The sequence below is a fragment of the Malus domestica genome, chromosome 15 (assembly GCF_042453785.1).
Source record: "Malus domestica chromosome 15, GDT2T_hap1".
NCBI lineage: Eukaryota > Viridiplantae > Streptophyta > Magnoliopsida > Rosales > Rosaceae > Malus > Malus domestica.
In genome coordinates, this window is record NC_091675.1 from 44,968,971 (window position 1) to 44,983,994 (window position 15,024).

General features: G+C 39.9%; 2 protein-coding genes across 2 annotated transcripts; both read right to left on the reverse strand.

Annotated features, from left to right (window-relative positions):
- Positions 1 to 1,192: 1,192 nt before the first annotated feature.
- On the reverse strand, positions 1,193 to 1,732 carry LOC114821408 (polyadenylate-binding protein-interacting protein 11-like). Its single transcript, XM_029093497.1, has one exon. The coding sequence runs from the start codon at positions 1,730 to 1,732 to the stop codon at positions 1,193 to 1,195; it is 540 nt and encodes a 179-aa protein (XP_028949330.1).
- An 11,466-nt stretch (positions 1,733 to 13,198) lies between these two features.
- On the reverse strand, positions 13,199 to 14,813 carry LOC114821644 (FCS-Like Zinc finger 6-like). The gene is made up of 2 exons (XM_029094614.2): positions 14,199 to 14,813; positions 13,199 to 13,613 (listed from the first exon to the last, which is right to left on the reverse strand). Exons 1-2 carry the CDS (start codon positions 14,549 to 14,551, stop codon positions 13,484 to 13,486), a joined length of 483 nt encoding a protein of 160 aa, XP_028950447.1. The 5' UTR covers positions 14,552 to 14,813; the 3' UTR covers positions 13,199 to 13,483.
- Positions 14,814 to 15,024: the final 211 nt, after the last annotated feature.

Below are 15,024 nucleotides of genomic sequence, written 5' to 3' on the forward strand. Positions count from 1 at the left end.
AGATTTTACTTGATCATCAGAGGTTTGTGGGTTTGTTCCAGCAGCATTTGCCTTCGTCTTCTAGGGCTGTACAGCGTAATGAAGCCTCAAATGATCAACCTTCGGTGCCTCCTCCTCCTGGGGTTCTGCCTAGTACTGAGGCTCTGAATAATCACCCTCTGGTGCCTCTTCGATCTGGGGCTCCGCCAAGTACTGAGGCGCCATCTGATCAACCTTGAAAATCCCCTCCTGTAAATTTGATTTGTCTTTTTTTTTTTTTTTTTTTTTTAAGTATGTATAATGCAAATTTATGTAAAATTTCCAGAATAAATAAAAAACGGACTTTATTTCTCTCCATGCATTTGTTTTTTTTTTTTTTTTTTTTTTTGCTGAAAACATACATATATTATGCACACATACATACATACATATTAATTTTTCACGTGGACTGATCCACCATTCTTTTTTTTTATTTTTTATTTTTTTTATTTTTTTTATTTTTTTTTCACATGGTGCCAGAGGCACCAAGACTCCACCAATTTTTTTTTATATTATTTCTCCTTCTTTCCAGCTTGGCTTTAAAACAATCAAAACACGGTAAGTGGAGCACCCAAAACCTTTACAATTATTATATATTTTTTAATTTTTTTAATTTTTTTTTCTTTGCACATGGTGCCTGATGCACCCCTTTTTTTTCACGCAGTGCCAGCACCACTTTGCTCCACCATCCTTTTTTTTTTTAAATATATTTTTTCTGTATAAATTTGGGTGGTGGGTAGAGGAATTTACAGGGAGCGGAGCTCGAGTTTGAGGAAGAGCTTATCGGCCGGCTAGTCGTTTGACAGCGGTCTTTGAAGTTGTTGGCAGCTGCGAGGCAAGAGACGGAGGAGGTGGAGGTGATCTTGACGTCGGATCCAGCTAGAACCCAGAGCATAGCCACTGAGCCCAACCACCGAACACAGCCGCTGCACACCCGTTGTACTGCCACTGAGCACAGCCATTGCGCATCCGTTGCACTGCCACCAAGCACCGCCACTGATCGAGCACAGCCACAGAGCACCGCTACTGAGCACAGGCACATAGCACAGCCAACAAACTTCACCTTGTCAATTCCTACCGAGCCCATACCGACATCATGCACGCCATTCCTCTGACAGCCACTTCGTGATCACTCTCAGCGTCATTTTCTTGAGCTTGTTCATAGCGATGATCTCTAAGTCTTTGTAGAAGTGGGCTTGACAGAGTAGAACTTGTACTGGCCGCCACCGCTGCAAAACCTATCGCTCATTCTCTGATTTTTCTGTCGACCAGGAAAGCCATTAGCTTGTCCATTTCTGTTCCTGTTCTGCATCATTAGTGCCATGTTAACAAACCCAGCATTGAGTCCATGTCCGTTAGCTAGTGACGGCGGCATGAACTCCTCCGCCATGGGGTTGAGCTTCGAGAAGAGCTCCCTCATGTCCCGGTCTACGTCGTGATGATGATCCCCATTACTCATCTGAAAATCTCCGCCGTTAGATCTCTGCCGCTGATGGTGATGATTCGCCACGTGTTCAAAGCTCCCCCACTGAGCCGCCGCCACCTGATGTTGCCGTTGGGGGGGAGGGGTGACCATCACGGACAGATCCTGATCGTTGGGTGCGGTAACAGCACCACCGTTCTGGGGTGTCGTCGAAGTCTCCGGGTTCCGATTCGCCGAGTTCGACCCCACGCTCTTCCCAAGCTTCACCCTTGCATTCTCAACCACTGTCATAGCTCTTTCTCTCTCTCTCTTCCCTTTTTTGAAAAAGGAGTTCCTTTTCGGATTGGATTTGGGATCCAACCTCTCTCTCTGTTGTGAAGATCGTCTTCATTTGCCATACGACATCGTCTTAGGAATGGCGAGGGCTCTTCAACTCAGATTATGCTCTCCCTCTCTCTCTCTCTCTCACTCAGTCACATCACCATCAATACTATAACCACAATCTATTGGAATCATAAAAGAAGCAGCAGCAGGAATAGTACCAATCTAGAACGCCCAGCAGGTGTTTGAATAAATGCTTGAGAGAGGACAGAGAGAGCTACATCTACCTGGTGCAGAGGGCGATTAACAGCGGAGAAAGCCGGAGGCGTAGGCACAAAAATCGATGAGAAGGTTTTACAGTTGGAAACGCTGCCGTCTCCGATTGTGTTTGAGGAAAAAAAAACGACGACGTAGTGGAGACCGGAGGGGACACAGTAGTGGAGTAGTCCTTGTCCGATTTTGGGGTTTGAAAAGCAATCACAGTCGTCTGAGGTTTCGGATGGACCGAATCTGAAGCTGGTTTGGCCGATCCGCGACGGAACCGGGCATGACCGGTCCGGTTCAAGACGGAGATTAGGTGCTTGAACTTGGTGACGGTGAAGTCGCTGATTTCCCGGCAATCGAGTGGAGTGTGGGACGGGGTTTGATTGGATAGGGTGCGGATGAGGTGCTGCATGCTTTGCAGGCCGGCGGAGGCAGCTTCTTGCACGGCAGTCCGATCGTCCATCTTGGAGAAGCCAACTAGATCTATAGCCATCGAAGCTGGCTTTTGCTTTGAGAATACAGAGAGATTTGAGAATACAGAGAGATTTGAGAACCTTGACGAATTCGGCGCGTTAAGGGTCATCAACACGATCCCATCGACAAAGAAGAAGCAGAATGGGCCTCTTGCGTGGCCTATGGCATCAGCCGGTCTCTGGGCTTCTGGGCCAGTAAATTGGAGAGAGGCCTGGGCTTTGACTTGCAGAGAGATTGGGCTCTGGGAGCCGCTTGTAGTATTTTGGCTAAAGGGGTTGCAAGAGAAGTGAAAGGCATGAGTGACTTGGGCTTGTGACTTGAACTTTCTGCTACTGGGCCGAGACACAAGTGAGGATGGGCTTGCTGCTGCTTGGTGATCAGGCTGGGCCTGTGAAATGAAGGAAGCTTGATTTGTAGCTGAAGTCTGAGTAGGCATTGGACTTGACCGCAAATTGGGCTTGTGGCTTGTGGCTTGTGGCTTGAGCCTTTTGATGCTGCTGGGCCGAGACACTCATACATATATTTTTTCTTTTTTTTTGTTTTTTTTTTGTTTTGTAAATACATAATAACATATGTATTTATTTATTTATTTTTGTAATAAAATTGACTTTCTTTAATAAAACATTTATTTTTATTTTGATATGACTGAACTTGAAATTGAATGCTCGAGCTGCCTACGTACCCCTCCAAAGAAGAGATCAAGTCGTAACGTAGTTCAAATACATTTTCTTTTGGTGCCGTTTGTAGTTTCAACTCGTACAGGCAAGGAGTATGTTGTGTCGCCTTTTAAACTCGTGCAAACCAGGAGTGTTTGGTGCCGTGTTGCAGTTTCAGCTCGTGCAGGCAAGGAGCCTTGTGTCCTACAGTTTAGGCTCGTGCGGACAAGAAGCTTTGGTTCGTACAGTTTTAGGCTCGTGCGAACAAAGAGCATTGGTGTCGCCTTTTATGCTTATGCGGATAAGGAGCGTTGGTGTTGCTTTTTATGCTCGTGCAGACTAGGAGCATTGGTGTCGCCTTTTATGCTCGTGCAGACAAAGAGCGTTATGCCATGCAGTTTAGGCTTGTGCAGGCGATGAGCTTTGTGTCTTGCAGTTTAGGCTCTTACAAATAAGGAGCTTTGGTTGTCGCCTTTTATGCTTGTGCAGACCAGGAGCGTTGTGCCATGCAGTTTAGGCTCATGCAGGCGAGGAGCTCTGTGTCTTGCAGTTTAGGCTCTTACAGACAATGAGCTTTTGTGTTGCCTTTTATGCTCGTGCAGACCAGGAGCTTTGGTTCGTCAAGCGATCTGAGAGAGTCGTTCCTCGCAATCTTCATAGCAAGGAGCCTTGACTGAGTAGTTGAAGAAGTCTTCTGGGAAGATGTCACGCATCGTGATGGGGATGGATGATCTTCGTGTCAAAGTTTCATTATCTCCAACACTTTCACATTGTTCTGGAGGTGAACATGAGCTGTTTTGCCCCCTTTCCCATTGGTGAGCTTGTGGAGAAGACATATGCTTCTTGTGCAATTTCTTCGGAGTGACATAAGTCCATCCTTCAACTTCACTCGGCTTGACTGGCATGTTTTTGGAGCATGCCCCCAACGATTGAGGTGAAGATTTTGAGTTGACAGAGCCGGAAGTGACGTCTTCTTCCAGGATTTCGTCTTCTTCGTCTTCTTGGGCCTCCTCTTCAGTGCGGTCCTCTTGGGTTTGTTGACGTGAAGATTGGCCAGTGTAGGTGATGGTGCGCCTCCTTACCTTCAGTGGTGCTTTTGTGTCGACTTCCAAAGTTGCTTGGCGCTTCATCTTTGAAGGAATCAAGCTTTGAATATCGTTTTTTCCTGCTAGACTGTTGAGCTTCTCTCCCTTTGGCGTTGTCTTCCTATTTCTAGCAGGCTTCTTAGTTTCTTCAAGTCTATCCAAAGCCGACCGTTGCGGAGGAGATCTAGCTGTGCTGCTTTGTTTCTTGGTTTTTGATAACCTTTCAAAGACAGATCTTTGCGGCGTTGGCGTTTTAAGCCTTTTGAAGACGGAAGTTTGGTCTCGACCACTGATGCGATCAAGTGCCGAAATTCTAGGTTTTGAATAATTCAGCCTTTCTAAGACTGAAGTTCGAGGGGCGGGTTTAGGCTCCTCTTTTGGCCTTGTGGCTTGTGGTCTTGGCTTCCTTGTTTCTTTGTGGGTCGTCGATGTCCACCCTTTCTTATCACCAGTAGCTGCATCTTGGTTGCTTGCCCCCGGTGATGGTTGTGTATGAGGTGTCTTTTGACTTGAACATTGACGGGAATGGTCATGCATGCTTCGGAGAGGCACATGATTAAGTGATCCAAACATAATAGTAGTAGTGTGTGCCGCAACCGTGTCTTCGAGGTCAAGCTCGATTTTCCCTTGTTGTGCTAGCTTCAGGATGAGATCTTTCAGTACGAAGCACTTTTCAGTTGGATGACTGATGAAACGGTGGAATTTACAGTATCTTGGACTATCGGTACGATTCATCTCTTCCGGCTGTCTGCACTCAGGCAAACTGATCACCTTCTTGTCCAACAGGTCACCCAGCATGGTAACCACATCAGAGTCGGGGAATGGATAAGTCTTCTCTTCAAGCTCCTTCAAAATGCGTCTACGCATCTCTTGATCACGAAAAGCTTCGGTTTGAATCGCCTTGCCTCGTGTAGGGATTTTAACGGGAGCTGTGTTGACCGTCATTGCTTCCTTGGTGGGTTTCCATGCAGCCTTTTCCACCTTTGTCCCAAAAACTTTGTTGTCCTTGTAGTCGGCGATCGATTCTTTCTTCCCATGACGGGCGATGCTCAACTCCATGTCATGGGCGCGAGTGGCCAATTCCTCGAAGGTCCGTGGTTTAATGCCTTGAAGGATGTATTGCAAACCCCATTGCATGCCTTGGATGCACATCTCGATTGAAGAGGTTTCCGAGAGCCTGTCTTTACAGTCGAGGCTTAGAGTGCGCCATCTGTTGATGTAGTCAATGACTGGCTCATCCTTCCACTGCTTTGTGCTCGTTAGCTCTAGCATGCTCACAGTGCGACGAGTGCTGTAGAAGCGGTTGAGGAATTCCTGCTCTAATTGCTCCCAGCTGTTGATGGACTCAGGCTCTAGGTATGTGTACCACTCAAAGGCGTTTCCTTTCAGCGAGCGCACAAACTGCTTGGCGAGGTAATCCCCTTCGATCCCTGCGTTGTTGCAAGTTTCAACAAAGTGGGCAACGTGCTGTTTCGGGTTTCCCTTTCCATCGAATTGCATGAACTTTGGCGGTTGATAACCCTTCGACATCCTTAAGGCATCAATCTTCTTTGAATACGCCTTGGAGTACAACCCGGAGGTATTTGAGCTCCCCTCGTATTGTGCCTTGATGGTGTTGGTGATCATCTCCTGTAGCTGCTGGATAGAAAGAGATCCCATGAGTGCCGCTGCTTGGTCTGGCTCCGGCTTCCCATCGATTCTCTCCACCGGAGGCTCATCTTTTTCGCCAGCTCCTCCCTTTAGTGGATCATCCTCTGGGTCGGGTTTATCGCCGTCCTGCGCCTCCAGTCGGTTGACTAGTGCTGCAATTTGCAAGTCTTTTTCTTCCACAGTTCGGGTTAGCCTTGCGATTGCTTCATTCATTTGAGCCAGCTGCTCATCGATTGAAGTTGCTCCAATGGTCATGACTTGCATGGCTGAACTGTCGCTTGAATCGGCATCGGAGAGCATGGATTCGGAGTATTTCCTTGGGCTTTCCCCTCTTGGTGCCCTTAGTGAGGCTAAGGTGATCAAAGGCTCGTGCCTTGGGTGCTCTTGTTCCCTTGGTAGAGTTGATGTAGAGGTGAAAGAGGCGGCAAAACTAGCTTTTGCCATGCTTCGAGTCGTGATGCCCAAAGTGACACCACTTGCGAAGATGACGCTCTTGTTTTTTGCGCCGGTTGCGGGAACAGTTTGAGCCTTCCTTGATGCCATTAATTTTGGAAGTGTGCTCGAATTTCTTGAACGGAGAAAGAGATGAGAGGTAGAGATGGTCCCACTGGGCGTGCCAATTTGTGAACACGGAAAATTCCTGAAACGAAAAAGACAAGAACAACGTGCATAAACAAATATTTGTGTTTGATGATTTTGGGTTACAATCTCTCTTAAATTTGATCCTCTGATTCAATCTCCGTAAGGTGTGTATTTGTGGATGTGCGATTGATCCAAAGGGCCGTTGGGCTTGATCTAAGGATGAATGTTCTTCAAGGGCCGTGGACTTGATCTTGAAGGTGGATTTGAGCGGATCTTCAAATGGGCTTTTGGGCTTGATCTTTGAAGAACAGTGATGAACGGATCTCCAAGGGCTTTTGGGCTTGATCTTGAAGAACGGTTGGACGTGTGGCTTTGTTGATGTTGTTGATCCAAGGGGCCGTCGGGGCTTGATCTTGGAAGAATGATGAACGAAGAACAAAGAACGAAGAACACTTTCTTCAAGGGCCGTCGGGGCTTGATCTTGAATTTGGTGGAAGTTCTTCAAGGGGCCGTCGGGGCTTGATCTTGAAGGTGGATGATTGTTGATCCAAGGGGCCGTCGGGGCTTGATCTTGGAAGAACGATGAACGAAGAACGAAGAACGCTTTCTTGATTCTTCGGGAACCTGGATGCTTGAGAGTTTCAGAGTTTCAGAGCTTCAAGAATTTTGCCTAATGATTTTGGTCCCTCTCCCCAAATGAATGAAATGGGCTTGTATTTATAGAATTTTCCAAGGCCTAATTTTGAATATAATATCCCAGATGAAATAAGTCGTTTCTGCCAGGTGTTGACACGTGTCCTATTTGATGACTTTTCCAACTCATTTCAATTTTCGTTGAGTCACACACTACGTGTAAAATTTATGTAATACATGAGCGTTGACACTTTGATTTATCGGTCAACATTTATTTACCGAAATTTCGATGTCTACAATAGGTTCTAATTTTCAACAGAAATCACAAAAATTAGGTTCACATCCTTCTTTTTGTTACTCCATTGATTAAAATCCTATTCATTTTGAATTTTTGATCAAGGTCCTTGGGTATTAATAACATCATTAATTATTTGAATAATAAAATATTTTTATTTTTAAATATATTCCTCTAGTGTTAAAAATGTTACAATTAGTATATTTATATTTATGGCTAAATTTTTTTATCATATATTTTTATTTTTAGTTTGTACCTATTTTTAATTTGAAATATTTTTTAACTTGTATCAATTTTCTTTTCATTTTTAATTTGCACCCATATATTAGTTTCTTTTTGTGCCCATATTTTTTGAAGTTTTATTGGTGTTTGTACCCATGTGTATACCGTCACATGACATTGTATATTTAATCAATGATAGAAAAATTACATATGTTATATTTATGTTTTATGCCTAAACTTTGTATCATATATTTATATTTTTAGTTTGTACCCACTTTTAATTTGCAACATTTTGTTTTTAATTTGTAGTATTTTTTTTAGTTTTATTTTGTACCCATGTATTAATTTCTTTTAGCGCCTATATTTTTAAAAATTCATTTTTACTCATAATTTTTAATCTTTTATCTGTACCCTAATTTATTTATAATGTACCCATTCTTCTTTATTAATGTACCACATTGTTATGTGAAATGTACCAATTTTTTTTAACACTATGGATACATTCTTTTGTCATTTATTATTTCTTATTTTTACATAGTTTTTATCCATTTATTCAATCAAAATGTTTGAATTTTTTTATTGTAACCGTTTCTAATAGTATTATAATGAGAGATTTTAAATTTATAGGATTTTAAATCTCATAAAATATCAAACAATTAATGTCAAAACTATAAAAATAAAAATATTAATAGTAATATAATGAGGTGTACAAAGTCAAGGGACCTTGATCAAACTTTGAATACTATTAAGGTTTTAATCAAAGAATGCTAAGAATTAGGGATCGCATCCAAAGTATCCCAATCACAAAAGTAAAGCTAGTTATAGATCGTTTTGCAAATGGGGGTTTGATCTTGGCTTCACTTTTGAATATACCAGGCTCATTTGTATCAAATATGTATTCATTTAATTACTATGTGTATATATAGATATGTTTGAATACATGTTTTCTTTCCAGCAGTAGTTTGTGAATCTGCTGACAGTTCGAGCTCCAGAGCTCAAATTTAATTATAGTTTGGAAAAACAATCATCTGAAGTTGTTGTGGCAAAAGCACTGTGCGTATGAAATAGACATGTATTAATTATAATTATATAAATAATTCTAGTTCTTTTATTCATAACAGGGGGAGAAAAAGTTCTCCTCCTGTGTGTAAGATGTCAATTTTACCTCTAATACCGTTTCCGCAGATATGTTTGAGGAATGTTTGGATATGCTTATTTGGGTATGGAACAGATATGGGGGAACTGAAACTTTCCGAGCGATTATGGATACGATTATGAGAATGGGATACTGTATCGATAATTGTCCATGAATTCAGGCCGTCCTATACGTTTACTAACTGTATATGTATTATATATAAATATTTTTAGTCCTTTTCCACCAAAAAAGAAGAAGAAAAAAGTCATGTTTTTCTCTAATGATAGCTAGTTTTTAATTTTGGATGTAAACTATGGTTAGATTCTTAATTTGATAGTATTTTATTTCTAATCATAGTTTTTTTTATGTTGCTTGACATGATGTGATTAAAACGTTTCTTTATTAAATATGAAAAAATAAGTTATTTTATTGATGAAATGGATACCCATTAACACAGGCGTTTTATCCGAAGGGAACCCCATTTTTGGGTAAAAATTAGGACTAGTTGTAGGGTCCAATCCACGTCGAATTTCAACGATTTGAACCGTCTATTTCAGTATTTTGTAAGTCTCGATTCATAAATCATCCTTGAAAAAAATCAATTTAATCTGAAATCATTTGCTTACTTAATTATCACGATGAAATTTCACTGTTTCTTATAGAACAAAATATTTGTCAACATCATTGATCAGTGCAATCTAAAAATTCAGCTTTCATCCTCTTACCAACATCATTGATCAATGCAAGACATGCGTAGCCGAATGTGAGTTAGTGCATGTTTATTGGGAGAAGAACATGGTGGTAGATGACATTGCCAATTGGAGCTATAATATGGATCTTGGGTAACATTATTTTTTAGAATCATTCTGATTGGATTGGATCTCGATTATTTGATAATATGATGGGAGTCACTAGGACTCGAATATCTGTAATAACTCTTTGAGCTAGTTTTTTTGGGGTGATCCACCCCCTTATTTTACCAAAAAAAAGAAAAGTTTGTCTGTTTCTTTGAACTCAATTAGATGTCTCAAATGTTTTGATTTGGCTAATAATTAAGGATGATCTCTATGAGGTCTAACTTGAAAAATAGACAATTTGAATGATTGAAATTAGATGTGGGTTGGGGCGCACAACTAATGTCCATTTAAAAAAAAAAATTTGTGGGGATCCCTTTCCTTAAATACCTCTCTCATTATTTTACCCAACCACCGCCACCGCCACCCCCCCCCCTACAATTTGGATGATTGAAATTCGATGTGGGGTGGGGTGAACAACTAATATCCATTTAAAAAAAAAAAATTGTGGGAATCCCTTCCCTTAAATACCTCTCTCATTATTTTACCCAACCACCCCCCCCCCCCGCCCCGCGGGCGGATATGGGTATGCATTTGTCCCTGAACCAGACCATTGCCCTTTTACCATGGAAATTGTATACTTCCATATAAATAGTTTAGAACTTGAGAGACAAGTTAATTGAGATATTCAAATTGTGTTATTTTCTTATCGGAGGTGCTTAATTTATTTTTTAAAATCACTTTTCACTAGAACTTGACAAATGCCCTTACATGAGTTTACTTTTTCTTACATCAACATTAAACCCTAGTACCTGCCAACCGAGAGTTGCCCTCTTGTTGCAGCTGAAATTGCCAAAACTACTGATATTCATATAATCCACCTTCCATTAAACAAAAAAACGAAGGGAGTTGGAGAACAAAAACAGCTGTGCATGGCCCCATGGAAAACTATGTTGCGGGTAGTAGTTCACATCAACACATCATTGTAATTCCCCATTCATTTAATTCAAGAATAATATGTCTTTCCGACGTGCTATTAGTTTAAGATATTATTGCAATGATATTTCGTGGTAAGTAAATTTCTCTTGATTCAGTCGCAAAACCTAAGATGTCACGATAAAAAGCAGTGTAGCAAGGGTTTGGATCTCTCAGCTCACATGGGTGATGTTAGATCAGAAATCATGTGGAGCCGATGGTTAGGGCCCACGAGACAAAAGATGTGGGGACACCTGTATTTACAGGGTGGTCCCACCTTGGCTTGGGTCTCTCCTCGAGTTCACATCAAATCAGTGAGCAGAAGGCAGAAGGGGCACCTTACAAAAGTCTCCAACTAATTTCGAAATGAATCTCTCTTTCGATTTGTTAATTCACTTGTAATGTGTAAAGTGGGACCATTCCATATGCAAAGCTGACTCGGCCACAGATTCCTCCCTTCATATATAAGCACTAATCATGGACTCCTATGTCATGCAAAAGAATCTTCTTAAATATCAATATTATGTTGATCATATTTTACCCTAACTCCACCCAATTCTCTTTACAAATAAATACAAGGGTAAACTTGATATGAGTTTAATTTTGTAAAGCATTATTAAATTTAGTTTACTTTGTTAGGGTAAGTCCCACTCACTGATTATCTACATCAATTTATTTTTTGGCAAAAAAAATAGGGCTATAAGTAGGCCGTTTACTATAGTTATAAGGGATGTTCGACTTTATATAGCTTGACCTCGATATCGCTCTTTCATTTTTATTTATGTTTTATTAAATCGTGATCAATGTTATCCCTTATTTAGATTATTTTCTTTTAATTAATTTTATAATTAAATATAAGAATTAAATATTGTTTCTCTTTCTTCGTGCTTCTAGTTTATATCTCAATTTTTTCTTATTCCTCCATTACAGATTAATTGTATTGACCAATCTATGTTATAGGTAAATTATTTTATGGATGGTATATATACTGGTATAGATTTATAAATGTATGAATATGAAATTTCTTTGAACCATTTTATGGATGATAGGTAGATTATTTTCGTATATTCTACTACCAATACAGATTAAATGTATTTTATCAACCTAGCTATGGTGTAGATATTATATATGATGAGATACAAATTTTCTTTTAACTATTTTCTAGAAAATTAGTTATATATTTACATTTAAGCATTCAAATAAAATTTTGAATAAAGATGTATAAGTCAAGAAATTTAATTAAAGTAGAAAAATATGAAACTGGACTAAATCTAATAACAACTCAAATTTTGGGACCTAAATAAAAATACCCCAAACTCGACCTTAATATCATATATGACCCTACATCTATATGTTAGTGGTGACAAGGTCATTTTTGCATGAAAATTCAAACTATTAATTGGATTATTGCTGTTAGTAAGATCATATACTAACAGATTTGAACAATTCATATCCAACGATTCAACTGTGGATAATAGAACAGACGTCGTGATTTAGTTTAGTTAAGTTATACCATAGAACTGTGTATAATAGAACTCGTTGCATCTCTCTGTGAATTGCATTCTGTAGTGAAAGCCAGTGTATCCGTTGAAAATATTCGCCAAGGATAATTACGATAGCCATTAAGTCTGATTTTAGCATGTTGACGAATTCATAGAGAGATCCAAGAGCTCTGTTATACACCGCCTGCTTGAGCGGCGTGGCCGAGGAGGGCAATTTTGGAATTGAAGTTGGGGTTGCGGGCTGCTGTTGTTTAGGCGTTTGGGCGAGCAAGAAGACATGGGTTCTGCAATTAAGGTTAGGGTTTAGGAAATAGAAGGTAGAGAGGAGGAAAATGTAGGGGAAACTGCAGCGGGAATGGTGAACCTTGGCATTGTTGTTTGCCGAAACCCCAAGAACTCGGCGGCGAGGCGATTGGAGTGCTTGTGGGACGGCGAAGTTGGGTTTGTTCGAAGTCTGCTTGACCATGGAGAGGAGCTTGGAGGCGGGAGATTGGGGCGATTTTGATGGAGTCGTCGTCCGAAGGAAGGCTAGGACTTTGCGGAGTGGTTGTTTCTAAATTCCGATTTTATTTATTTTTTATTTTATTTCTTGTTGTCTTTTAAATTAAATGCAGAATGATTTTTTATCCTCCACATAACATTATTTTGTGGGCTCTATGTTAATAGATTTGAACAGTAGGGACTAAATTGACGTGTAGGTCAATTTTAGGAATAAAATTAATCGTTTTTAAAATAAGTAACTAAAATAACGAGTTAAGTCCATTTAAAGGATTATTTATAATAAAAACTCTTTCTTTTTTTATTCAGTGAATTAATTGAAAATTTGAGGGAGCAGAACAATATGATTTATTCTCTGCATCTAAATTTGAATTCTCTTTCTTATAGAATAGTTAAATTTAATGTAATTATCACTCTTTTACAAATAAAAGTTAAAAAACTTAAAAAGAACTAGAAAAGCGAGGGGCTACTCTAACAAAAGTTCCAATATAAAGAGAATCTATTGGAATCCAATACCATTCTACTCGTGACCAAGAAAGAAAATTACCATCCAACTCAGCCTTCAACCAGCCCATATATGCATCGATTCTCTCACTAATTGGCTTTGGCACCACTCACATATATTCACATATAACATAATATATACGCCACGAAAGTGAAAACCCAGTAAATAAAAAAAGAGATATATAATATAAGGAAGATTAAATTAACCCTGTAGATTTTCAGTTTACTTCCAGTACCACCTAAATGAAAACAAGAGGGAGCAAACCATGAAGATGAAGTACACACTTGAAGTTAATTTGCTTGAGTAATCCACATATATTAATCCACTCCAGAGCTTCAAAATCTTTCCCTATTTTTCATGCAACGTACCTAATCAAACCCAACCCTCCCCATACTTATATATTCATATGAGCAAAGCTCGCAAAGATCGTTCTGTGTTCGGGTCGACAACCCTACAAGGCAGACACGGTTTCACCTTTGGCAGAGACTTGGTGTCCGGCGGTGGAAGAACACTTGTCTTTCCTCTCATCAAGGTTTATCTGTTGCTGCCGGCACTCTAGACTGCAGAAAGCTGTGTCACCTCTGGAAAATCAAATTATAGGCAAAAAGAATTAGTGAATTAATTGAAAATAGATTCGTGTCATGCACAAAAAAAAAATATATATATATATATATATAGTCACATATAATTAATAGGGTTTCCTAATTTTGGCATATTCACTACATATCCCGGAAAATCAAGAAAAAAAAACAATCTGGGAAGTATTAGTACTAAAAATGGTAAAAAAAAAATACAAGAAGTAAGAAATGTTCATGAAGAATAATTAATTTGACAGAAAAGTGAAAACAAATTCATGTCAACCATGCACGAACCTTGTCTGGCATACAGTTGACATAACCCTAAATTTGTCCAAAAAATATTTAGAGGATCTTCATAATTAATTAAAGCATTATCTAAACTATTTTCTTTCTAAGAGCAAAGAGGAAAACCTGTTAGGTACAAAAAAGTCTCTCATAAAACCAGTCACATGACTATCATGCTAGAAATTGAACAAGAAATATTACTAGACCAATCACGGTAAATTTAAAGAATTAATACCGCAAACAAAATATGTCGAAATATCAGTTGAACAATAATTAGTAAATTCTATTGAAGAAGAAGAATACCTGTACATGTAAATATCGCGGCCGGGAATAAGGCGGCGTTTACAGAGACCACAAGCCTTCAAGAAGTGGGCAGTTTCTCCAAAATCAGCAGAATTTTTTCTGTGGTTTCTTGGCGATGCTGATGATGGTGAGGGAAACTTCATCATGAGCCGTTGATCCAACCCATCAAGCCCACCACCATCACCTCCACCACTACCACCACCGCCCCATAAGGCCAGAGGCTGATAAGGGTTGTTGGGATCGGACGGTTGAGAGTGAGGTGCCTCAGTACTGATGGTGTTCGGATCAAAGGTGATTTCTGACATGCTTGTGGTCCTCTTCATCGGAAGCCTTGGTCTCTTCCCCAACGACATTTTTCTCTTCTCTGCTGAGATTTCTAGCAACGCACAGAGAGAAGCAAGACGGAGAGACAGAGAGGAGGAGGAGGAGGGGGGGGGGGAGGTGGGGAAGTGAAGGTGGGGAAGATAAAGAAGAGCCAGAAACTGAGGAGCGAATCTGGACCGTTGGTTATTGCAATGCTTAAGAGAGATAGAGGGTTGTGGAGTCTAGTGACCTGTGGCCTGTGACTTGTGAGAGTAAGTTGTAGTTTGCATAAATGGAAAATCCACGCCAGCACTTTAATTATTTTATTTTATATTTTTTGGTAAATTTTTATTTCATTTGTTTATTTTTAATGCAAATTGATCTTCGGAATTGCTTTTTTTTTTTTTTTTTTTGTCTTTTTTTACTTAACTTTTATTTTACCTTCTACTTGAAGTCACTTACGAAGAGTTTTAGAGACTGTTTAAAATTGCAGTAATAGTACAATATATTTTGGCAATTTGGT

Coding starts and splice junctions, on each gene's coding strand:
- LOC114821408 (XM_029093497.1), bottom strand. CDS start 1,732: ATGACAGTGGTTGAGAATGCAAGGGTGAAGCTTGGGAAGAGCGTGGGG.
- LOC114821644 (XM_029094614.2), bottom strand. CDS start 14,551: ATGTCGTTGGGGAAGAGACCAAGGCTTCCGATGAAGAGGACCACAAGC. Junction 13,614..14,198: donor CGCGATATTTACATGTACAG/GTATTCTTCTTC, acceptor TTGATTTTCCAG/AGGTGACACAGCTTTCTGCA.